This window comes from Rhineura floridana, chromosome 1, assembly GCF_030035675.1.
Source record: "Rhineura floridana isolate rRhiFlo1 chromosome 1, rRhiFlo1.hap2, whole genome shotgun sequence".
NCBI classification, from domain to species: domain Eukaryota; kingdom Metazoa; phylum Chordata; class Lepidosauria; order Squamata; family Rhineuridae; genus Rhineura; species Rhineura floridana.
Window position 1 is genome coordinate 254,063,181 of NC_084480.1, and position 25,710 is coordinate 254,088,890.

The window sequence follows — 25,710 nt, forward strand, 5'->3', positions numbered from 1 at the left end:
TGATTTCATGGATCACAACAGGGCACATAGATAATCTCTAATGTAGGTTTCCAGTAATACATAGTTCAAAGTGGGATTCCTGGAGACAGATATGCTAATTCCTTACTCACTGTGCTACTAATACAGGTATCCTTATTCTCTCAAGCCAGAATTAGGTGGAACCAACCCCTTCTTTTCTGGTTAGAAACCTGCTTCTGTTCTTCAGCTTGAACAGCAGGTCACCTTGGAAATCTGTTCTTGGGTGCATGCCAGATGCTTCCCAGCCCACTGTGTGGACATCCTGCCTGCTGTCTGTTTCTACTCACTTGAGTGTTCTGCCCAGGCCTCTCTTGCAGAAACCATAAAGCATCTAACAGAAGGGCCCAAGCCATAAGATATTGGACAAAATGGAAAGAATTCCTCAAATATTTAAATTACTGAATGAGGGAGGTAGTCTCCCTACAAAATCAAGACCTTATTCTCTGGTAGATATTAAAAGGTGAGAGAGCATGAAGGATAAGTGGAAAGGAAGTCAGCTGCCTACTATGCTCTCAAATTGATTCCATTACTCTACTGTAGTCATTGTTACCCCATATCCTGCAAGCACAATTTAACTAATATTGAATATCTTAATGCATTTGTGTTTGGAGAATCTCAGGCAAATCTTATTGCTGCTATGCTGCCACCACAACATTTCTTTCAGATCAACGACATGTTCGGTCGTATACTCAGAATGGCTTGGTTCTTGGCCTTTTTTATGCTGTAAGCTTGAACAAATTTGCTCATTCTAAATAGCTAATAACAAGACTGTACCTAACAAATATAGGTTAAAAGGGAAGCAAGACAGCAGTGTGTGTTAAAGGAATAAATGAAGGCTGTATAGGGAAAGCTTAGCTAGTGGTGGTAGACAATATAGGAAAGATCCAAGCTGTAGGGTAATGCTTTCGTTAAAGGCAACCAAAATGCCACAAAACATTTACCAAGTTGTGACATTTTGATTGGTCCCTTGATAAGAATATTACCCTACTGTGGCTTTTGGTTTTTTTTCTAATGGGCCAATATATCTATTACATTTTTAAATATAGAAGAAGTGGTGTTTGCTGGAGGTGGTTGAGAATTAAAAACTAACCAGTGGGTGTCTTTTTAACAGGAATTATTTTCCTTTCAGATTTGCAAAAATATTTTATTTTAACAATCTACAGCTGCTTACATTTGGTAAGTTGGTACCATGGAAAGGAAATTTGGAATCAACTACTATAGGTCATACTTTTTTTCTAAACTCACAATGAACTCTGAAATCAAGTGAAAAGCTAGACTGAGTAGGAAGTCCCATAGAATTCAGTAAGATACAGGGTTGCCAGACCCTCAGTTGAAGCTTATATTTATATCTTTAGCTGTATATCATGGCAACAGCTTGCTTGTAGCAGGTCTTTGAAGATATAGCTCCTGCACCCTTATTGTGTCCTAGTTTCTCCCATCCTCTGTTTCCTTCATCATTGCCATGAGGAGGAAATTGGAACCTTTAGCTTCCATTTTCAGTTAAACATTGTTTATAATGCGGATGGGGAACCTGTGACCCTCCATATGTTGTTGGACTACAACTCCCATTATCCTTGATCATTGGCCATGCTAGCTAGGGCTGATGGGAGTTGGTCCAACAACATCTAGGGGGGCACAGGTTTCCCATCCCTTGTTTATCATTATCTTTGAATCAGAAACTGTGGTTAACCTTAACTATTTATTGTTTAAGAAAACAATCCTTCATAAATGACAGTTTGAAGCTGGCTTCTTTACCTAACTATAGTTAAAACTACCCACAGATCATTATCTACATTTAGTCATAATGATAAACTATGTTTCATTAAAAATTGAAATGAAAGCTTCCACTCTTGCAGCCACAGTAGAGGGGGAGAGGAGAGCTCAAACCTGAGGCTTGTTCACATAGTGCTAAACCATAGTTCAGCATTGCATCCAAACAAGGCCATTCTCTCGGGGCAAGAGTCAGGGAACTCTAGTTAAGGTTTGTCATGCACATGTGAATATTTACAAGGTAATTGTTGCAGCAAGGAAAGGATACAAATGAGAGAGGTTAATTCTGACAGAGATTTGCTTGAAGAGGAACTTAGAGACAACAGAGCACGTGAGTAAAAATTGGGGTGTTGTTCTTAAGGTTGCCTAGCTTGTTTGTTTGTTTCCTGGCAGGAACAATTGGATAAGAAGGGAAAATCAACATGATTTTTCCAGCATGAAGATTCAGGGATGGCTAGATTCCTGTCTGTCAACTGTTAAAGGCACAGAATGCCTTCCAAACAAACCCAGTGACTCTAGTTAAAACTAATAGGTATGTTCTGAATGACATATTTCCCTTGTTGAGAATACTCTAAGGAAAAGTTTGGGTACCTACTGCTGTTTAGGTATGGAACATGCTCATTTTAAGTGTTCATTTAAAACAAATCATTTGTTTATCTAAGCATATTATACTGATTTCAGAGTTTCACAATGCAGGCAGGTATGCTCATAGTATCAGACAAAAAAAATGTCAATCCCCTATTGAAATAAGCATCCATTTTGGTATCTGTGTAGTATTACACACACATATATCCTTACATCAGCATTATAGCATCCAATGAGGAAGTTTTTTAGGAGAGAGGGAAGAGATAGCAGAGCTATATCTATTAATATCTGCAATTCAGAACCCAAACAGTAATTGGTTATTTGTAGAGGACATGTCTTATTCTGTTTTGACAGTCTTAAAATGACTTCTTAATAGGAAAGCATTTTTGTTATCAAGTGTCACTCTGACAGTTAAGGAACAAAAACTTCCATGCTAGCTGCGCTGTAAGATAATCTGCATGTGGATGTTTTAAAGTTGGCCAGGGAAGCATGTGGTCTTCCTATAATCCAGTAACGTATTTTGTGTTACCATAGATCTATACATAAAAGAAGGAAATTCCTTGTGCCAGCAAAGAAAGAGTTTCCAAGAGAAAGCCACGTGAATGTATGAGTCATGATTTGTGAGGCTTTGGGTATAAAACTCAATCTCCCATCTAGAAGTTAGTTGGAGTGCCCACTCAGGCAGAGGAGCACACCTGCCTTCACTTGATTAGTCTATACTTGGACCTAAAAGTACTTAAGTATAATTTAAATACTTTTAAATTAAAGTATTTATTTTAATTGGCTGTGGGAGTGACCTTTTCCCCTCCTTCCCTGAAACATTCCTTGCCCTGGATGGGGCTTAAGTCATGAAAGCCTAATTGCATGAGTTTGGTTCTTTGTGTTCTTTGTGTCAATATATTTGTCAGAACTTTGGCAGAATGATCAAGACATTCACAGCTCCAGATGAGGAATTGTTGTTTTTTGTTGGAAAGAGGTTGCAGATGGCTTCAGTGGGGAGCTCCACTTGAGCATACATTGTATCACCCACTGCAAGGGGAGAGTGGGTCCTGGGTGTAAACATGTCCGTAGAGAGGCATCTCAGTTAGTTATCAATGCCAGCTCACCTGGACATCTCATCATACCATGTTTCTGACTTCAAAATTGTAGTTTGTTTAATCTCAACCCTGTATATCCAGTTTTTATTTAATTACCCTGCAATTCAAATTTCTGAAGATTCAGGAGGAAGAATGTTTGTAAGTGTTCTGCTGTATTGCACAAAATGAACTAGTAAGAAATATGCAGTGTGACGATCGTGAGAATATGTAAGAAATCAAAGTGGTAGTCTGGCTGTGGATAGACTAGGGTTCAAATTTCAGCTCAGCCATAAAGTTGATTGGGTGGCTTTGTAAAAGCTGCTGTCTTTGAAAGCGATGTACTCACGGGCTTGCTTTGAGATTAAAGTAGTACAGCTTCATGTGCATTCCCCTGAGCTCCAGAGAAGACTGTTGGGATATAACTGTGATAACAAAAACAAGAATAGCAATACAGCTCAGTTAGAAACGGGCAAATCAGGATATAAATGTCATAAAAATAAAATTCCAGTCTGGGTTCATTCATAAGTCTGTTATGACATGTCTCTGCATTAATCCACAACTTTAAAAACAGCATCTGCACAAATATTCACATTTAAAAATTCACATTTAAAAATACACATTTTAAACAGCAGCATCACTAGCCGGGTGTGGGGAGTGCGGACCGCACCAGGGTGACACCATGAGAGGGGGGTGTCACCCAGAGTAGGGTTGCCATATTGCCCGGTTAGCCGGGTTTTACCCAGATTCTTTGCATGCCACCCAGCGCCCGTTTAGCCCCTTAGCTGGCCCAGATTCTCAGCTTTAATTAAAAAAAAATTAAGTTTCTAGGTGGTCCGGTTCTCGAGATATACATAAAAACGTCATCCCCCCATTAAATCTTTTTTTAAACTACTGTATAGCACTTCGTAGCTTTAACCCCGCCCGTTCAGGATTGCAGCCAATCAGTGAAGTGTTTGGTTGACCTGTGGCAGTGTCTAGTAAACCTCATTGCAAGGCCAGAAAATTGTGGTTTCCCCCTGTTTATCTGAAAATCTCATAAATTGGGTAAGTATATACATTTCAGTTTTTTCCCCTCTTGTGTGTAGGAGTCAGATCCTGGGCAGTGTTTTGAAAACCTTCCCAATACTTGCTTTTGTGGGGGTAAAAGCATTGCTAATCCCATACGTCCAGAGTAAATCCCATTGAATTCAATAGGACTTACTTTTGAGTAGACATGGTTATGAATGTGCTGAAAATCAATGGGACTTTGGAGTGAATGTAAAAAAGAATTGTGTTTGTGTTCTCTTTCTGTGTTCCCCCCCCCCAGTCCTATTTTAAAGCAAGTAGGCAGGGCTTACTTAGGTATTACAGTTTTTATTCTGTAGGAAACTAATACTGATTTTCTTTAAACTAATACTGATTTTTCTGCAATGACCAACTGGTTTGACAATAAACTATTATATGGGCTGAATGTATTTATACATCTGCAGTGTGTGTGTGTGTGTGTGTGTGTGTGTGTGTGTAGTCTTTCCAACAACCCTGTGAGATAGGGTTGGAAACCAAGGCAGCTCACAACAAGAAATAAAGCCATTTAAAATCCAATAACCATAAACACAAGTATAAACAGTTGCAAAACAGCGCAAAGTGGCATGATTCAGAATTTTGGGTTGTGTGAATGAAGTTGCTTATCACTTGAGGTTGCAGTTCTGTCCCTGTTTGAATAAGTTCCACTAAATACACTGGGACTTGCTTCTGATTAAATAAACCTAGGATTGCACTATAAATATCTTTACAGTTTGTGTAAATAATAAATATATTTGATAGTCATGCTTATATAAATATTTCTTCATTTATCCTATTTTTGGTTTTTGGTTAGGAATCCTGACTGGTTGTGAGATGCTTAGTTTTCTGCCTTACTCATAGGAATCTTGTTGTGGTTGGTATGATATTACATTTAGGAAAGTGTTACTGCCTTTTGTGTTGTTTTTTTCCTATTTGCATTTCACTTATCTTTAACCTCACTCTGTTACAGCCATAGAAGCAACAGCAGCATATGCAAGATAATTAACTCCCATTAGTGATAAGAGCAAGAACTTATAATTATTATTTTAATTAAAACAAGAGGCTTATCAGTACTTTGAAGAGGACCAGATATTTATTTTGTTTCTGAGCCCAGGACTGGGTCTTTCATGATGCCCGGGGGGGGGGGGGGGAGCAGGAGAGTAGTCGATAAGACAGACATCCTGGCATTGGTAATCTAATTAGCAAGGTATGTGCGGGGTTGTTGCACACTTCCAGGCCCAGTTTCATTTTGAGTATGGAGGTGGAACCTGTGTAGATGTGGTTGATCAAAGGGAGAAGAAATTTTGAGTTAAGCAAAGCTCTGCTTTTATAAAACCTAAGAAACATACAGATACTTTGAATGTCTGAGTGCCTGCACCAGTGGAATACTGGAGGAACTTGTAAAACTTGCTGCAACAGTATTTAGAACTGAGCATGTGGCGTGAAAGACTCCTTTTCCTAACATTTTGGCTTGTTTTTCTCCACCCACCACATCTCTGAAATATATCGTATATGTAATGGTTAACCGTACTGCTGCCCTGACTTACTTTATGTTTGTTGCTATTTTGTGTTTTTATTATGTTTTTATATTGATTGTGCATTTTTATTGTTTTTATTATATTTGTAAGCTGTCCTGAGCTCTGTTTTTAACAGCAGAAGGGCAGGATATAAATCTTCTTAATCAATCAACATTCCATAGTGTTGGAAACTAGAGTCTAGGCATTTAAGGCTGAAAATGTTAAGTTTTTTTAAAATAAGATTTCTCAAATCTTTCCCCAGTTTTTGGTGGTAATTCCTAGGCACAAAAACAAAACAATTGGACAATCCAAATATTAAATATGCAAATAATTTGCATAATATGCAAATTAGCCTGCCCGGATTTGTGGAACTGGAATATGGCAACCCTAACCCAGAGCCCTAGGCACCCTAGGTCTGGTACGGGAGGAGGTCCATGGGGTGACACCATGAGTTACCACACCAGGTGACACCAACCCTAGTGATGCCACTGATTTTAAATGTGTATTTTTCATGTTGAAAGTATTCAGAACTGAGAATTGTGTTAAAACATTCAGGAGGTGCAAAAGCTAGTGCAGCCTTTCCCAACCAGTGTGCCTCCAGATGTTGTTGGACCACAACTCCCATCAGCCTCAGCCAGCATTGCCAATGGTCAGGAAAGATGGGAGTTGTGGCCCAACAACATCTGGAGGCACACTGGTTGGGAAAGGCTGAGCTAGTGGATAACTAACTTCCAATCTGTACATTAGTCTGGGAGTTGCCTGTCAGAAACACTGGCTTGCCAATTACCTAGCAGACTAAATTCAAGGTGCTGGTTTTGGTGTACAAAGTCCCATACAGCGTGGGACCAGGATACCTGAAAGATTGTCTCACCCATTATATCCCCAATCAAACAATGCACTCTGCAGGTCAGAGCCTCTGCAGATATCATCTTATCAGGAAGTCTGTTCCTCACAATATAGGAACTGGCCCTTTCCCAGTCTGCATCTGTATTGAAATTGTTTTTAAGATGTTTTAATTGTTGTATGTTGTAAGTCGCTTGGAGACCTTCAGGTAACAAGTTACTAATAAATCAAATAGTAGCAGTTGTAGTATTAATAATAATAATTATTATTATTATTAATAAACATTTATGTGTTTGCCACCCTGGGCTGCTTAGGGAGGAAGGGCAGGATATAAAGTGAATTAATTAATTGATGATGATGATGATGATGATTCATATTACAGGTTGCAAAGATCAGATTCCTCAAGCATCCTCTAAACTCAGCTAAGATGTAGTATTTTTGAGTTAAAGCAATAAGACTGACTGCACTGAGATAATGCTAACAGTCAAACTGCAAAATCTGATTTTTGTGGTTGGGTTTATAAAAAGATTTATAATCTCCAGTTAGGACTTAATTTCTGTTAAACATTTGTTCCTGGCTTCAGTTTTAAACTAGTTTTCAAAGATCCTTCAGTTTGGTTGTGTGTTTGTCACATCCTCATCTTGTCATCCTAGGACATAATTTCTTTTCATATCTCTTCTAGTTTCAGAAAGGAAAAAAAGCAACCTTCCAATTAATGCTTGTAATGAAAATGAGACAGATCATTATAGATTGGCCCTCCTACTAATGCTACAAATGATATATAGCTACATGAGAACAGTAAGACTTTAAAAACCTTTGTCAGCAGTCAATCAGGAACAGCCTATTTCACCACAGCTCCTATGTCTGCAGTACAATTCTCTTAATTCTTGGCTGTTGTGAACAGCTTGCCATTGCTGGAAAAATACTGCAGAGAAAGTGATTTTACTACTTGTGGGCACTTTTTCTTACCATAAAATGGTCTTCTGAGTTAAAGAGCTCCCTCCCCCAAACAGCCCCCATGAAGCCCAGAAAACTAAGAAGAATGGTGGGAAATGGCAGAAGGGGCTGTGAATATTGCACCTCTGTTAATTTCCATTGTTGTCAATGAGGCATTCATTAGGAACATGGGAAGCTGCCTTATACCAAGTCAGACCATTGGTCCATCTAGCATAGTAGTGTCTACACTGACTGGCAGTGGGTTTCCAGGATTTCAGGCACAGTCTGTCTCTCAGCTCTACCTGGAAATGCCAGGGATTGAACCTGGGACCTTCTGCTTGCAAGGCAGATGCTCTAACCACTGAGCTATGGCCCTTCCCCACTTTCACACTTTCACCAAACTGGGGAATTGAATGCATGGTGGGAAAGTGAGACAGAGCATCCACCTTGCACAAATATACAAATTTTTCATTATTATTTTCATTATTAAATTTATATCCCACCCTTCCTCTCGAAAGAGCCCAGGGTGGCAAACATAACAAAACAATTTAACGGCAACCAAAAGAAATATGTTTAACATGTGGAAGTGATGCTGGGAGCAGGACGGATAAAAACATGGGTTGTCAATCCTGTTGCCCACCAAGTTTCAGTATCCCAAATTTGGTAAAGGTATATTGTATTTATTTGGCCCTATCTATGTACAGGGCTCTTTACACAGAACAGGTATGACTTACAATCTAAAATATGCATAGCAAAACAACATATGAAGGTAGGAAGTGGATGGTAGGCCAGGAAACAATATGTACTTTAGCTTACTTTAGCTTAGTTACGATAGGAACTAAGGGGATGACCCAGAAGCTTCCTGGAAAAGGGAAGGTATGAATAGTCTCCATCTGCTGTACTAAAAAAGGTCCCTCTATAGTAGAGAATTTTATGCGGGAGGGGGGAGGGGAAACTACATATAAATTTTAAAAATGTGTGCCTTGTAACCCGAATATCATATTTCAAGCTTTTCAGTGAAAAATTGGAAGTCTTCAGTGCTTAAAAGCTGAAAATAATAAAAATGAGCTCAGTAAATATCTCTTCCTGTCGAGGGAAGTTGCATGTACCTTGAATCAAGGTCATACTAATTGTTGGTGTCAGGATCTTCCATTCTTGCCCACATTCCTCTTCAAATTTCCTCTGATTTGTGTATGGCAGAATGCTTACAGTGATGTGCTCCACTGCAGAAGAAACATTTCCCTGCAGCTGTTTCTTTGACAACATCACACTGATGCTACAGAAGGTGAAGGGGGAAAGGCAAGAAGTGCTGTATGTGTAGTGAGCTCAGCTGTACCTTACAACTGCAGAATTAATTTGCCCTCAGGACTTTGAGATTACTTCTGCCAGAATCTGGAGCTTTTGGAGGCCACAGCATATTTTGACAACTGTCTCCATCAGTGGAGGGAGTGCAAAATGAGCATGACTAAACGAAGAAGATGCCAATTTGATGGCTTCTCCATTTACCATTTGTTCTTGCCATATGAAATAATGTTCAGAGCAGCCAAGTGCATTTCAGAACTCTTTTGCATGTTCCAGAACAAAATCCCTATTTGCAGGATACTGGCCTAACAATTCCAGCTTGGTTATCTAATTGACATCTCTTAGATTTGTTAGTATGATTTATTTTATCATTGCATTGATATGTTGCCTTTCCTCCAGTGAGCTCAGGGGAAGGGCTGTAGCTCAGTGGTAGAGCATCTGCATCAGTCCCCAGCATCTCCAGACTGGGCTAGGAGAGAATCCTGTCTGAAATCCTGGAGAGCTGCTGCCAGTTAGTGTAGACAGTACTGAGCTAGATGGACCAGTGGTCTGATTCGGTATAAGGCAATGTCCTCTCTTCTCGATCTCCAGCAACCCTGTGAGGTAGCTTAGGATGAGAGTTGGTCCAAAATCACCCAGTGAGCTTCATGACTGAGTGGTCTCTCAAGTCTTAACCTGACACTCTAACCACTGCACACAGATGTACCCCTTTACTCCAAAGCTTCATATTTATTTATTTATTTATTTGATTTGTATCCCACCCTTCCTCCCAGCAGGAGCCCAGGGCGGCAAACAAGGCGCTAAAAGCACTTTAAAACATCATAAAAACAAATCTTAAAATACATTAAGACAAAGCAGCGGTAAAAACATTTTTAAATCTTTTTTTAAAAGATTAAAAACATTATTAAAAAACATATTAAGCAAATCTGACAGAGACAGACTGGGATAGCTCTCAACTTAAAAGGCTTGTTGAAAAAGAAAAGTGTTCATAGGCAGTGCTGTCTCCCACTGTCCAGGAGTATAACATTGCTTCTGTAGCTGGGGTTCCCAAACTGGTCCATGAGCGGTGGTCTGTGACACGTCTGTATTAAATATTCTCATTCATTTTAATTGTATTTTATTGCTGCTTTTCTTATATTTTATTTTATGGAATTACAATTTGAATTCTATGGAATTCAAATTGTAATAAAATATAAGAAATAAAAGAAGCAAAAATACAATTAAAAATAATACAGCATCTAGCATAGTGTTGTACAACTGCTCTAACAGAAAAATAATTAAGTGGTCTGCAAAGATCACTGGCAATTTTCAAGTGGTCTGTGGGGGGGGGGAAAGGTCTGGGAGCCACTGTTCTATATAGTTCTATTACTGATTTGTATTTTTATTGATTACATTGGTTTTGTATTTAATGTTGTACTCCTTCCTGGTGCTTTTTATGGGAAAGGCAATGGATTTTATAAATTTATTTATTTATTTATTTATTATTTAATTTATACCCCGCCCTTCCTCCCAGCAGGAGCCCAGGGCGGCAAACAGAAGCACTAAAAACACTTTAAAACATCATAAAAACAGATCTTAAAATACATTAAAACAAAACAACGTTAAAACATATAAAAAACTTTTTTAAAGGGTTAAAAACATTATTTAAAAAAACATATTAAAAAGCAATTCTAACACAGATGCAGACTGGGATAGGTCTCAACTTAAAAGGCTTGTTGAAAGAGGAAAGTCTTCAAAAGGTGCCAAAAAGATAGCAGAGATGGCACCTGCCTAATAATCAAGGGGAGGGAATTCCACAGGGTAGGTGCCGCCACACTAAAGGTCTGTTTCCTATATTGTGCAGAATGAACCTCCTGATAAGATGGTATCTGCAGGAGGCCCTCACCTGAACAGCACAGTGATCAACTGGGTAGATAAGGGGTAAAGTGGTCTTTCAGGTATCCTGGTCCTGAGCTATATAGGGCTTTGTACACCAAAACTAGAACCTTGACCTTGGCCTGGTAGCAAATGGGCAGCCAGTGCAATTCTTTCAGCAGCGGGATGACATGTTGGCGATACCCTGCCCTGGTGAGCAGTCTTGCCACCGCATTTTGCATCAGCTGCAGCTTCCAGACCAACCTCAAGGGCAGCCCCACATAGAGCGCATTACAGTAATCCAGCCTGGAGGTTACCAGTGCGTGGACAACAGTGGTCAGGCTATCCTGGTCCAGAAACGGCTGCAGCTGTCTTACCAGCCAAAGCTGGTAAAAGGCACTCCTAGCCACCGTGGTCACCTGGGTCTCTAGCAACAAAGATGGATCCAGGAGCACCCACAGACTACGGACCTGCTCTTTCAGAGGGAGTATGACCCCATCCAAAGCAGGCAACTGACCAATTATCCGAACTCGGGAACCACCAACCCACAGTGCCTCCGTCTTGCTAGAATTCAGTTTATTGGCCCTCATCCAGCCCACCACTGAGTCCAGGCAGTGGTCCAGGGCTTGCATGGCCTCTCCCGATTCAGATGTTATGGAGAAATAGAGCTGGGTATCATCAGCATACTGCTGACACCTCGCTCCAAATCTCCTGATGACTGCTCCCAAGGGCTTCGTATAGATGTTAACCAGCATGAGGGACAAGATAGTACCTGGCGGCACCCCACAGCACAACTGCCAGGGGGCTGAAATACAGTCACCCAATGCTGTTCTCTGAGAGCGACCCTGAAGATAAGATCGGAACCACTGTAAAATAGTGCATCCAGTACCCATCTCACCTAGTCGGCCCAGAAGGATACCATGGTCAATGGTATCAAAAGTCACTGAGAGATCAAGTAAGAATAACAGGGTCACATTGCCCCTGTCCTTCTCCCGATAAAGGTCATCCATCAGGGCGACCAGGTCAGATTCAGTCCCATAGCCAGGTCTGAACCCAGACTGGGATGGGTCAAGATAATCTGTTTCATCCAAGAGTACTTGCAATTGCTGCACCACAACCCTCTCAATCACCTTCCCTTGCCAGCCTACATAAGCCTTCAGATGGCCCAGATGGTACTGGGCTCAGACAGAATCTTCCAAAGCTCAGCCAGCAGGGCCTACTGGGAGCTACACAGGGTCCTGACCTCCTTAAAGAGACTTGACATTTTTCTGGACCTGACTTAACCTGCTGGTTTGTTGTTTCCACTTTCTCTGTGAGCCCCAACACCATCAGAACAGGATAATATGTGTGTGAGAGGCCAGTGGGCTTGGACAAGAGAGTTTGAAAGCAAGTTCCAAGTGCCTTACTCTCTGTGCCACTGAAGGGACTGCCTGACCTGATCTTTGCTGCTCTATGGTATCTCCCATGATGGTGGCCGGAAGAGAGACCACAACTAGTCAAAGAAATCAAGTGGCCTGGGAAATCAATAGGTGTCCTGCTGGTCTTCTATTTGAAGCGTCCGGGGCTTGGCTCCCTAGTCCAAGCAACTCAGCTATGAGAGAAGTGGCTAAATAGACTCCTCTCGTGTGACCCCCACCCCAGCTTCCTCATCCTGTTTCCTTGTATACATGCTCTTGAACCTGATCACTAACTTATCTTAGGCCACGCCATCTGCATCTGGCCATTTGTATGCTTGTCTGCCTACTCCAGAACTTAACCATCAGCTATATAGACCTCTGTGGGTCCTGACAGTGTCAAGTTAGATGTTTTCCACTCCCCAGCTAATAACAGAGGGGGAATTTGCATTGGGGGATCAGCATGAAGGGAAAGGGTTAACCACCCCTGCAACATAAACCCAGTCCAAATCTCCCCATTGCTAAGCAGAAGAAAAATGCATCAGGAAATCCAACCACTGATCTCCCACATAATAGCACAGTTTTGCCCTAAGATGGGGTAGGGAACCAGTGACCCTAAAAATATTGTTCTCCCATCCAACCCAACCACCATGAGCAATGGTCAGGGATGATGGGAGTTGTATAGCAATATTTGGAGGGTCAAAGGTTAGCCATTCCATCCTAATGCACAGTGGATTTTACACACACTTTTGGAGAAAGTCATTGCAATTCTGTCACCAGAATTTTGGGGTTCCTCAGGCAAGTTACCCTTAATCTGGAAGAGGCGGAATGTGCAAACTGAGTATTCTATCGCATTGTCTCTAGATGTCTTGAGAGTTCCATGGAAAATGAGTATGGTGGCACTGGTGGAATGATGGGTCTTCTTACAGTTTTGGGCCCTGGCAGGTGCCCACCTTTGGAGCTGATTATACAAAGATAGGTATGTGTTTGGTCCACAATCATCTGAATACTTTGACAGATCTCAAAACGTGTCCAGTTCATTGTTCATCCTTTCTTGAAGAAAAAAACAACAGCTTTCCAAATGTGAGTTTTAAGCCAAAAGCTAGGAAGTGGAGATCCTGGCATATGTCTGAAACATATATAGGCTACCCATAAATGATGGGGAATAATCAGCAATATTCTTATTTTAAAACCTATGTTTTGCTTTTAGGATAATATGGTTAAGGTATGTTGGTCACAGTTAATTACAAAGTATAACAATATCTAAAATAAATGAGTGTACAAAACATGACCTGTTTTGTAAAATGTAAAATATTAGTAATTTGTCTATCTTTATTAAAAATACACTGCTAGTGCAGAATGAGATAGCAGTAGACTTAACCAAAGATAATGCTCTCAACTGTGCCTAGAAAGAGCGAAAGAGCTTTAACATAGTACTAATTGTACTTTCTCTTTGGCCTCAACAGATGAAGTCAAATGGGGCAGTTTTTCTTTGGTTGAAAACATTCTGTTTTGTATTTTAATTGGATTTGTCTTAGTGTTCACTTTTTAAATTTATTAATTGGTATGTCTTGTTAAACAACACGTTTGCCTCAGTTTTATTTGCTGCTCCTCTTCTGTTCCTCTTATTCATTCAACATTTTATTTCTGCTGTAAAGGTTTTGGACCCATAGATGCATATGAGCCACAGCTGCAGCACTGGGGGATTAGAGAACGTCTATCCTGGGAGTGAGTACTTGAGCATCTGGGTGCTTGCTTACTCGCTCCTCTGGGTTGCTGTCTCTTGAGACAGCTGAGGTCCCTGGTAAATGATGTAAGGACTGGGACCCCACCACCACCTGACCCAAATTCTAGAAAAAGGCTGAGCTCAAACTTGCAGCCTCTTGCATCAGCTCCTGGCTGGGTCTGGGGGCATAAAAGCCTGGCTGCCCTTGGGCAGCAGATCTGCTGCTGTTGGAGTTGCCACCAAAGGGAGTTGTCCCTTTGGAAGCACTCTAGAGGAGATTGGGTAGTGGGGAGAGCCAAGGGTGCATGTGTGGAACTTGCACAGGGTGAGAGCCTGTACACAGTGACCTGTATGATACAAGAAAGCCTTCAGAGTGAGAGTCTGCAACTGGTAGCAGGCCATCTCTTCCTGGGCAGAAGATGGTGGGAGAGTAGATGTGCCATTGTGACAGGTATTGGGTGGGTCTTGTGTACTTCTAGTAACACTGTTCCCCATTCTCTCAGATGCCTACTGTGGTAACTGGTTGTGGCAGATTTTGTTAATGGGCTGCTGTTGTTTGTCATGTGTTTAGGAGAAATCTTGGGAAGAAGGGATGTGGGTGATGCCACCCTAGTTTTAGTAATCATGGATAGAAGGGTGTATAGCCATGAGGAAGTGATAAGTGATACAGAAGATGAAAGCAAGGCTATCTATGCCTTGTTTTTTGCTCCCTCTCCCCCATGCATGGGTTTTTGGTTGTTCATCTGCTGTGCCCACTGGCCTGTGTGTGCTGTTGTTTAGTGCCAGAATGGTACACAGTAAAACTACACTCATCCATGATTTGATTGTGGATGAAGGTGCAAGGTCTGGTGTGTATGTTGCTATGTTCTGAAAGCTTCAGTTGGGTCTAGCTCTGTAGAGACAACATCTACTGTAGCTGTCTTAAGAAGACAATACTTTAGCCAGCAGGATCCTCTTGGACCTGTCCAAGGTCCTATTCATGTTTTCTCTTTGCTTTGAGTGGACTCTGCCTGCTTTCCCTGTGAACCCCAAGCTCCCATGGAACTGGACACCTGGCTCTTCACTACACATTGCATAATCCTTTGGGTATTTTGTTGGTTTGGTGAAATGGTCTGAAGGTACATGAGACCACCATCTTGCTGAAGGTAAGCAGGCCTGGATCTGGTCAGTGCCTGGATGATAGGAACCACATGTATGCCATCTTGGTGCCATGATAGATATAAATGTAAGAAAATAAATAAATGATGCCAAATATATTATTGATTAAATTATTTTAGCATGTTCCCTCTAATATGGAATGTCTGATCTATGATGTATTTTTTATCAGTTAGCTGCATTTTCTCTGGGGCAAAACAGCATAGGTTTGCATCAAAGCTGGCTTTATAATGAAGGAGTTTAGATTAATACTCTGTAGTAGAATATGACAGGAAGATAAACCAGTCTCATGTGATAAGCATAAAGCAGAGTTATTCAGTTAATTTGACTGAAGATTCTAGGATAGGAGTGGTTCGCCTGGTAGGGCACAACTGCAGCAAAAGCTTCCCAGCAGCAGCAGCTCCCATTAATGCACCCGCATAGCCCTGACCTCCTGTTGTCTTGGCCCTCTTAGTGAACGGCAGGAATGCTGTGGCTGAGAGGTTATTGCTGCAGCTCTGTCTCACTGGGTGAGTCACTCCTGTTCTAGGATGAAACCTAGTACAGCTTCATGTTGCACACACATAGGTAAGTGAGAAGGAAAAAGATAAAACTTTTTTTTTTACTAAATTAGTCCTTGGTTTCTTTGTTTTGTAAATATGTTACCGCAGAATTATATACACAGCATTCTTTTTATTAATACTAAATTATGCACCAGTATCCATCTATTAATTTTGGCTTCTGAAAATTCTATTTGTCATTCCGTTTGGTAGACCAGTTTTCTTCAAGAGAAGTAGAAACTTGATGGCTAGGTTTTCTTTTAATATGCAATACTCCTTTTAAATTAAAGTAAAAAAGTAAAACTCTGTCTGAACTATATAGTTCCCCCTTTCAAGATTCTTAAGCAGTCAGTATATTTGTGTTGTGAGCTCTATGAGTACAGTCACTGCAAGCTGGGAATCTGTACATCACCATTCCACCTCTTTGTATCAGAAGAAAAGATGAGATTGGGAAGCCCTTTCCATTGGCCTAAGAGGGGAGAGACTGCCACTTTACTCCTCCCCCACCAAAATTGCCTGCTGCAGTGGCTGTTCTACTGGGACTCTAGCCATTTTCATGCAACAAATGTGAACAGAAGAAATGCATGAAGGATGAGAATGACCTTGCCTCCAACTACCATGTGTTGACTGGTGTCTTCCGACCACTACCTTTGAATGTACATGTTATACATGTGGGCTTTGTGTGTAAGAGCCAGTCAATTTGCAGAGGCTGAGAAAGGGGCAGCAAGTATGATCTTGCTCCTTCCTTCACATCTACATATTTGCTTCTGTATGACGTTATTTTTATGTAACAGTTGGTACCTAACAGTACAATCCCATAAGTAAGCCCCATGGAGTTCAGTGGGAGTTGCGCAGCCTATGCATATTTGCATATTTTTTCTTTCAGTCCTGATCTTTTTTTTGTCTTATGTATATTAGATCGTAAGACATTGTGCAGGGACCTGTTGGCTACATTGTATAGCACCTAGGAATATTTAAAGTGCTTAATCAATACTAATAGATAATAATCTAGTCATACTCCAAGAGATAGGTGGGATACAGGACAAATGGCTGAAATAGACCTGGATTCTCTTGTCATGATATCATGCAGTTGGAAAACTGCTAGGAGTGTCTTGGATGAAGAGGTGGGGAGAGCCATCCCTCCTCAACTCTTTGCCCCAGAGCTTTCATCTAGCCTAAAGATGGCCTTTTTTGGCCCAAGAGCTACATTGAAAGTCAGCCATCCCTCCAGAGTTGCCTGTCAGACTGGATGAAAACTCCAAGATGGAAAATGGAGGCACTCTCTCCTTCACTACATATCGGGGCTCCCAGTCCAAGCTCTTGTAAATACTCTTGTGTTTGGTAGTAGCCCACCAAATGCCTGGCTCTACCAGTTTTTGTACATTTTCCTTTAACGTTTGAGCCATGATCTGTAGCTTTGTCTACATTGTTAAAGAGCAGTCATAGAGCCAATCTCACTATAGAGAAATAATATTTTGGTGGCTTCACTTCATTAATCTCATCAATGTGGGCTCTGGGAAAAGGATTATTAATTGCTTATTTTGTTTCTCAGTTGCCTCATGTAAATCTCTAGGCAACAGTCTCTAGGCAATGTACTACACTAGTATAAAAGAAACATTAAAACACATCAAAACACAAAAAAACACTGTTCATACTAACAATCAAGCCTAGCATAAAAATAAACAAATATCAACCCCAGCAAAAATCATCTTAGCAATTAATAAGAGCTAGAACTCCCACACATAAGCTAAACCCAACTAATTGGCATCCATTTGGCAGAGACATATGAAATAATATTAAGGTAACTAAAAAAAAAATCTAGATAGATGTTAAAAGACCTCAGAGAAGAGAAAAGGCACTGCCTGGCTCTTTAAAGACATTCAGGTGGGTGCCAAGTGGCCCTCTCTAGGGAGAGCATTTCACACTAGGCCCTCTCCCTCATAGTAAACTCCTGTACATCAGCATGAGGAGGCACTCAGAGAGCATGCTAAATACACATGGGAAGTGATGTTTCATTAGGCACTCGTGTCCCAAGCCATATAAGGGTTTGTAGGTCAAAATCAGCACTTTGAATTGGGCCTGGAAATGAATAGGGAGACAGTGAAGGCAACAAAGGACAGATGTAATCTGTCCATAATGCCTGGCCCCAGTTAACAATCTCACCACCATGTTTTAAGGTAGCAGGAGGCATGAATGGAAAGTCATGAGGAAAGGCATGGCTGGCTGACTTGAACAGTGTACAGGACTGCTCTATACTGCAATATTTTGTTGCAGGGCCTTGCAACATTGATTTACAGGTCAAGTTATGGGATTTTGTTCAATTCAAATGGACAAATAATTTATTTTTTGTATACAATTAGAGTGCTCACGAATAAAGTAAATAAAAGTTATATCAACTAGTTGTTAGAAGAACTCAGGTTCAGGCAGTTTGTTTGACAATGCTGGATGACAGTTAGAGCACAAATGGCGAAAGATGTGCTGTCAGGCTGATTGGGCACAAGTAAAATATCATAATCATGCCTACTGTGTGGTGGTGAGGGCGGTGAAGAAGGCCCACTTCTCTGCCACCATTGCATCCTCTAGTGGAGCATTTCTCTATTGTCAGGGGTCTGTTGACGTCAACTCCAGGAAATGGAGTTTTAGACCCTTCAGGGGTCCACTGTGAATTGTTTGCAAGGCACTTTCAGGGTAAAGTTGCTTGCCTCCATAGCAATCTTGATACTTCATCCACATCTACTGTAGTCCCCAGTGAGGTGTCCAGTGCAACATCTGCTGCAACTTTTTTGGAATGGTTTCAGTTGATGCGACCTGATGACATAGACAAGGTGCTTGTGATGATGCGGCCATCAATGTGTCCTCTCAACTCTTGCCCTTCTTGCTAATTAAAACTTTCTGAGGTGGCTTGACCAGGTGGATCCAGGGTGTGGGTCAATGCATCATTGTGGGCCGGAGTGGTTCCAGCCTCCTTGAAAAAGGTGGTGATTCACTGCTCCTGAAAAAGCCCACCCTGGACCTATTGGTTTGCGACAACTACCGCCCAGTCGCAAATACCCCCTTAGGGAAGGTGATTGAGAGGGTTGGTGCAGCAATTGCAAGTACTCTTGGATGAAACAGATTATCTTGACCCATTCCAGTCTGGGTTCAAGCCTGGTTATGGGACTGAATTGGCCTTGGTTGCCCTGAAGGATGACCTTTTTTGGGAGAAGGACAGGGGGAGTGCAACCCTGTTCTTCTTACTTGATCTCTCGGTGGCTTTTGATACCATTGACCATGGTATCCTTCTGGGCTGACTTGGTGAGATGGGTATCGGAGGCACTGTTTTACAGTAGTTCCAATCCTATCTCCAGGGTCATTTTCAAAGAGTAGCATTGGGCGATTGTCTTTCAGCCCCCTGGAAGTTGTGTTGTGGGTTGCCGCAGGGTAATGTCTTCTCCCCCATGCTGTTAACATCTATATGAAGCTCTTGGAAGCGATCATCAGGAGATTTGGGGCAAAATGTCAACAGTATGCTGATGATACCCAGTTCTATTTCTCTGTAACTTCTGAATCAGGAGAGACTGTGCAAGTCCTGGACCCCTGTCTGGACTCTGTGGTGGGCTGATTGAGGGCCAATAAACTAACTCTCAATCCTAGCAAGACAGAGACGCTATGGGTTAGTGGTTCCCGAGTTCGCATAATTGGTCAGTTGCCTGCTTTGGATGGGATCATACTCCCTTTAAAAGAGCAGGTTCATAGTCTGGGGGTGCTCCTGGATCCATCTTTGTTGCTAGAGACCCAGGTGACCTCAGTGGCTAGGAGTGCCTTTCACCAGATTCGGATGGTAAGACAGCTGTGGCCATATCTGGACAGGGATAGCCTGACCACTGTTGTCCATGCACTGGAAACCTCCCTGGATTACTATAGTGCAGTCTATGTGGGGCTACCCTTGAAGCTGGTCCAGAAGCTGCAGCTGGTGCAAAATGCAGCAGCGAGAATGCTCACTGGAGCCAGGTTATCACCAACATGTCACTCCACTACTGAAAGAATTGCACTGGCTACCTATTATCTACTGGGCTAAGTTCTAGTTTTGGTGTACAAAGCCGTATACAGCTTGGGACCAGGATACTGAAAGACCATCTTATCCCTTATATGCCCAGTCGATCACTGCACTCTGCAGGTGAGGGCCTCCTGCAGATGCCATCTTATCAGGTCTGTTCCGCACAACATAGGAAATGGAACTTTAGTGTAGTGGCACCTCCCCTTTGGAATTCCCTCCCCTTCAATATTAGACAGGCACCATCTCTATTATATTTTCAGCACCTACTGAAGACCTTCCTCTTTCAACAAGCCTTTTAAGTAGAGACCTTATCCCAGTCTGTATCTGTGTTGGAATTGCTTTTTAATATATTTTTAAACCTTTTTAAAAATGTTTTTAAAGGTTTTTTAAAAATATTTTTAAAGATGGTTTGTTTTAATATGTTTTTAATGGTTGTTGTGTTTTAATATATTTTCAAGTCTGTTTTTATTATGTTTTAAAGTGTTTTTAGTGCTTTTGTTTGCCACCCTGGGCTCCTACTGGGTGGGATATAAATCAAATAAATAAATAAATGTGTTTTGAGGAGCAATGAGAAAATATTTTATCTTCATTTTAAAAAAATACATTTAATTACACAAAAAGAATATGTTTGGGCCAGAATTTCAGCTTTATCTTCTGGATTATGATGGAAACTGTCTGCCAAGAGACAATAATAAGTGGTGCCAGAGTTGAAACTATGTCTTAATAGTATTCCAATCTGCCACTATCCAGACTCAGAACCATCAAAGTGTCGAAGGCCAGCCATCCTACCCAACCTAAGTCTGTCACCGATGGCTTATTTTAAAGTGAAGTTTGTCTTAATCATGCCACCAGTAGGCAGTTCAAGAGATCCTTTTTGACTAAGTAGGAGCTTAACGGTAGGTGAAATGTTGCAGTCAGCTTTATAGCACTGCCCAGCCACATAAGTAGCATGAGAGAAAGCAAAAGTCAACATGCATTGTCTTGAGGAAACTGCTTTTGTCTTCATGAAACTTCTCTTCCAGAACTTCATACTCACTGTCCCTTCAGCTTCACTCTGGTTTCCCTGATTAGATGTCATTTTTCTGACCTAGTCAAATGAAAAGAACCCTGAGGAAAGGGAGATGTAGAACCTTGAGCTGCTATCATATGTGCTTTTGCTATTACAGAGAACACATTGAATAAATGCAACATTTAAAATTGGCCTTGTGTGTGGTGTGTGAAATTTTGCTGCCATTATTATCAAATCTGCTTTCAAGCTAGAAAGAGAAGAATTAGAAAACACTTTCCCATTATACTTAGAGAGGGTTATATTTCTACATGCATCTCAGTGAACAATACCCTTTGCAGTTCTTACTCAAATGAGGGGGAAATTGATGTGGACAGATTTTTGAAATCCATAGAAAAAGGGGAAGGATGTACTATATAAAAGACAAATCACTGTATTACATAATGTTAACAGTTTAAATGTAAGGAGTAATCACATATGGTTTCTCATAAAGATTTTAACTTCACTTAAATATTACTTGATTTCTAATTATGTGCTGAAAATAGAACATTTTAAAGCAAACAGGCCTATTGTTTTAAAGCAAACCAGTCCCAGACTTACATGTGGATCAGAATTAGATGATGCACTTCTCTGAATTTTGCAATATACTTCTGGTTTTTAAAATGTGCACAGAAGTGGATATTTTAGTGGAAATGCATTGAAAGCATACAAAAATGTGCATTTTAGGGGAAGAATGCATATAATGAGCATATAAAATATGCAGAATTTCAGTATTAATTTTTAACTCTTTAAAAACAGTCCACAAAAATGTTACTTAATGGACCTATGATTAAATGCATGGCAAAATTAACATGAAACAGAAATAGTTTATAATGAAATAAAAATAAATGTTGCTATTGTTACCAACAATACAATTAGGTCAAAGCAGTATTTTCAATCCCATTTTTAAAGCTCATAGAATGTGTGTAATGAAAAGAATATTATTTTGTTCTGGGATATTATTTTTATAGAAGAGATGAATAATTGAGATGAAATTTTATATTTGTAATGGAGATGTTTGAAAAAGAAGGCAAAACACAAAGAGTCAGTTAAAGAGTTATTGTACTTGGTGTGAATTAGCAGCTTTCCCCCTAAAACAATAGGTAGATCATCTACATGAAGTACAAACAAATACTATAAGTGCATTGCAGCTAGAAGTAGCCTTGGGAAAGTGCAGGCAGTAATTTTATGATATTGCCAAAGATTGGTGCTGAAATGCTGAAATGTATAGCTGAGAAAGACTGCTAGTAGAGAAATGTTTTATTAGAAGAAATGTAACAAGGGATTCAGTGATGCAGCTGTAAATCCATTAAGGCAAGTAGGGCTCTTCAATAACCTTTCTCCATTTCACCTATTAACTTCAAGAATTGCTGAAGTTGGTAACGTTGCAAATATGATTTCACCCAACACAGTAACTTAACCTACTCTTCATCAGCCTTTATTCAAGTCAGGAGGCATGACCTCACTAAAATGAGCAGAGCAGCATCCATTTTGCATCGGAATTAATTTTGCATTCCCATTTCTGACATATTGTTTGTCTGCACAGGTGTGTTTCTGAAAGGCATAAGCATGAAAATGTTCAAACTGGATATCCTTGTGGATTTTCCCTAGATAAGATTATTGCAAAAGCTGAAACCAGCTACAGCGGAGTGTTCTGTTCATGTTTCTTTCAATTTCTGTTTGGCTGGTAAATTTCACATAATGAGTTCTACAACTATATGTAATACCGCAACAAGGAAACTTGCTCTTCTTGTACAGTTTCTCACAAATGTTATAATGCAAAAGTTATGTCTGCGTAAAATAGACATCAACCCATGGTAAAAGGCCCAGAAGGAACAACATAAATGCAGAATTTTACATTGACTGACTGTGAAAAGCATTTGGCTGTTCGTCTTAAAACAAGCTGCACACTGAGCAAAATGATGGAATATTTTATTTTAATGAAATGATGTTTTTAAACATTTGCAGTGATATTTTCAAACAAAACCAAATATTGTTCTTTGGAGGTGACAATGAGGGACCAAAGTAAATGCTTGAGGAAAAATCTATATCATACATTGTTGAAGAGGATGTTCCTGGTGTTGTTTGGGAATATAATAGGAAGAAGTAATACACTGGAACATTTCAGACATTTTTGCAAATGTGTTCAGCTTATGAATGATTCTGAAAATATTCTTAATATTTTTGTTGCCCAGAATGATTGAAGACTGTGGGAAAAGAGGAACTACCATGGCAGAAAGGAGACAGCTGTTTGCAGAAATGCGTAAGTACTGTGACATTCTTTCCCCAAGTAGCTGAATTCTTTCTTGCAAAAGACCAACAAGACAGAATGTAGCTTTAGCAAATAGTGCATGGAGTTGTGCCTTGGGCAATAAGCAACTTGTTCTACAAAAAGTGCTTTAAAAGTGCTTTTAGTGTGAGGCAAGTTGCAAGAAGTTATACTTAACTGACCCAATGTTGTATTTTTGTACTTCTGTGGATTATTTGAAAGCTAGTTTTCTACCATATCAGTTCCTGCTAAGACATCCAAGGCAAGCGCAACTATAATAATACAAATATATTGCTTGAAGAGAAAAGGAGTATGAACAGTCAAAACCCTTAGTTCTCAGTAGCACGTCAAATGTCAAACATATTTTAATGATTCTTTTTGCTGTGGATGCCCTGGATCACTAGCTCTCCTGGGCTTCCCTCTGTTGAGTCCTAGACTGAAATTTTCTTAGCTTTTCTAAAGTGTCTCAGTTAACATTTTCTTAGTTAAAAATATTTTTTCACTGTCCTGACTGGAAATGGGGTTTTTTTCACTGAAAAATATATATTGATATATGTCACTTTAGGATTAAACAATCTTAAATTGGTATTATTAGAATTTAGTTTACAGTTGAGTATGTTTAGTTTCAGAACCTGATTCTTGATCCTCAACACATATATTTGGAAAGCCCCATTGATTTCTATGGAACTTAATTTCAAATAAATATGCTGAGCATTGTAACCTTATTGTGTAAAGTGTTTTGCAAACTTTGTGTTCATTTTTGCATCAGATATGTGAAGTTGATCATTATATGTCAGAAGCTAGCTTATGAGTCAAACACAGCAGGTCTTTCATAAGAACATAAGAGCCTGCTGGATCAGGCCAGTGGCCCATCTAGTCCAGCATCCTGTTCTCACAGTGGCCAACCAGGTGCCTGGAGGAAGCCCGCAAGCAGGACCCGAGTGCAAGAACACTCTCCCCTCCTGAGGCTTCTGGCAACTGGTTTTCAGAAGCATGCTGCCTCTGACTAGGCTGGCAGAGCAGAGCCATCATAGCTAGTAGCCATTGATAGCCCTGTCCTCCATGAATTTGTCTAATCTTCTTTTAAAGCCATCCAAGCTGGTGGCCATCCAAGCTGGTGGCCATCCAAGCTGGTGGCCATTACTGCATCTTGTGGGAGCAAATTCCATAGTTTAACTATGCACCGAATAAAGAAGTACTTCCTTTTGTCTGTCCTGAATCTTCCAACATTCAGCTTCTTTGAATGTCCACGAGTTCTAGTATTATGAGAGAGAGAGAACTTTTCTCTATCCACTTTCTCAATGCCATGCATAATTTTATTAAAGTTAAAGCCAGTAGTTTCTCTAGTGTGCCAAACTAGCTCATATTAGCAGAAAAGTGAAGCCTGATCACTTTCTCTTTTTCATTCCAAGTGGTCTCTACCAGAGACTGTAAGGCAACCTGACGATACAGCAGGTCTTCACAAAACTGAGACTCATAAAACTGGATTGTACAAGTAAGATTTAGGGCTGTAAATGTAAATGATAATATACATTACAATCTGCTTTCAGTTAACCAAAGGGGCTGTCAAGAAGTAGAGAGCTTCAGAAGCTGGGATTCTTGATGAGGTCACTGCCAAGCAAGTTGGTTCTCTTGTTTGACACTTGAGATGGGAACTTTGATGCCCCAGTTTGAATCCAAAGCCAATATGCTAATTGTGTTACAGAGCAAAGCTACATTTACCTTTTAACAGCAGCAACCACAACTTACTAAAGCTGATAGTGCTCTATTAAAGTCAGTGTCACAATGGGTCAGATCCAAACTAAATTAGTTAAATTTAACTCCCATTGAAATCAGTTCGTGAATAACTGTGCAGTTGATTTCAGTGGGACCTAACTTTAACTAACTTAGGCAACAATTCAAACATACATACCTTGAAGAAAACCCCACTGAATTGGCCTTGCTGCTGAATAGACATGTATACAATGCACTGTTAGTCTGGATCAAACCCATTTTTAAAACACTAAAGACACAATTCTTTTGCTTATATATAAAAAGCCAAAACACATTTGTAAGTTGATAGCTCTAGCAAGGTCCATAATTGGGTCCATGTCAAAAGTTATTAGTAGAAGGATTTCAGTAAACCCGAAAACACAATCTATGCATGTCTACCCAGAAATAAGTCCTATTGTGTTCAGTGGGGCTTAGCTCCAGGAAAGTGTGCATAGGATTGCAGCCTAACAGTGCAATCTTATGCGTGTTTGCTCAGAAAATTGCTTTTTGGAGGCTTATTCCTAGGTATGTGTGCATGGAATTGCTGCCTAAAGCTGACAAAGAATATATAATGCTTGAAGTCAAACTCTAAGAGTGAATTCCAAAAGAGAAGGGCCACAATGGGGAACTTACTGATGCACATTTAATGGAGAGTCAAGGCACTGCTAGGTGCGAGTTAGAAAAAGAATTAGATTTACTTCTGATAGATTCTGAACAGATATGAGATAGGCAGTCTGCCCTCTGCTAAAACTATGTTGAACTTCAGTCAGCTGGAACTAACAGCTGCTTCAGCTTAACCTAGCTCCATTTTAGGTTGTGATGCTGGTTAAAGATGAAGATAAGCCATGATGG

General features: G+C 40.4%; 1 protein-coding gene and 1 non-coding gene across 18 annotated transcripts in view; one reads left to right on the plus strand and one right to left on the minus strand.

Annotated features, from left to right (window-relative positions):
* The window catches only part of DTNA (dystrobrevin alpha), a 309,414-nt gene that overhangs the window by 154,733 nt on the left and 128,971 nt on the right, over nucleotides 1–25,710 (plus strand). For all 17 annotated transcript variants that reach the window (XM_061598211.1, XM_061598258.1, XM_061598135.1 and 14 more), the window contains one exon: nucleotides 23,033–23,100. In XM_061598211.1, the coding sequence (XP_061454195.1) occupies nucleotides 23,034–23,100 (67 nt within the window). In that variant the 5' untranslated portion in view covers nucleotide 23,033. The remainder of the gene's footprint in view (nucleotides 1–23,032; nucleotides 23,101–25,710) is intronic.
* Nucleotides 8,090–8,165, minus strand: TRNAA-UGC (transfer RNA alanine (anticodon UGC)). Its single transcript has one exon. It is a non-coding gene; the product is annotated as a tRNA-Ala (tRNA).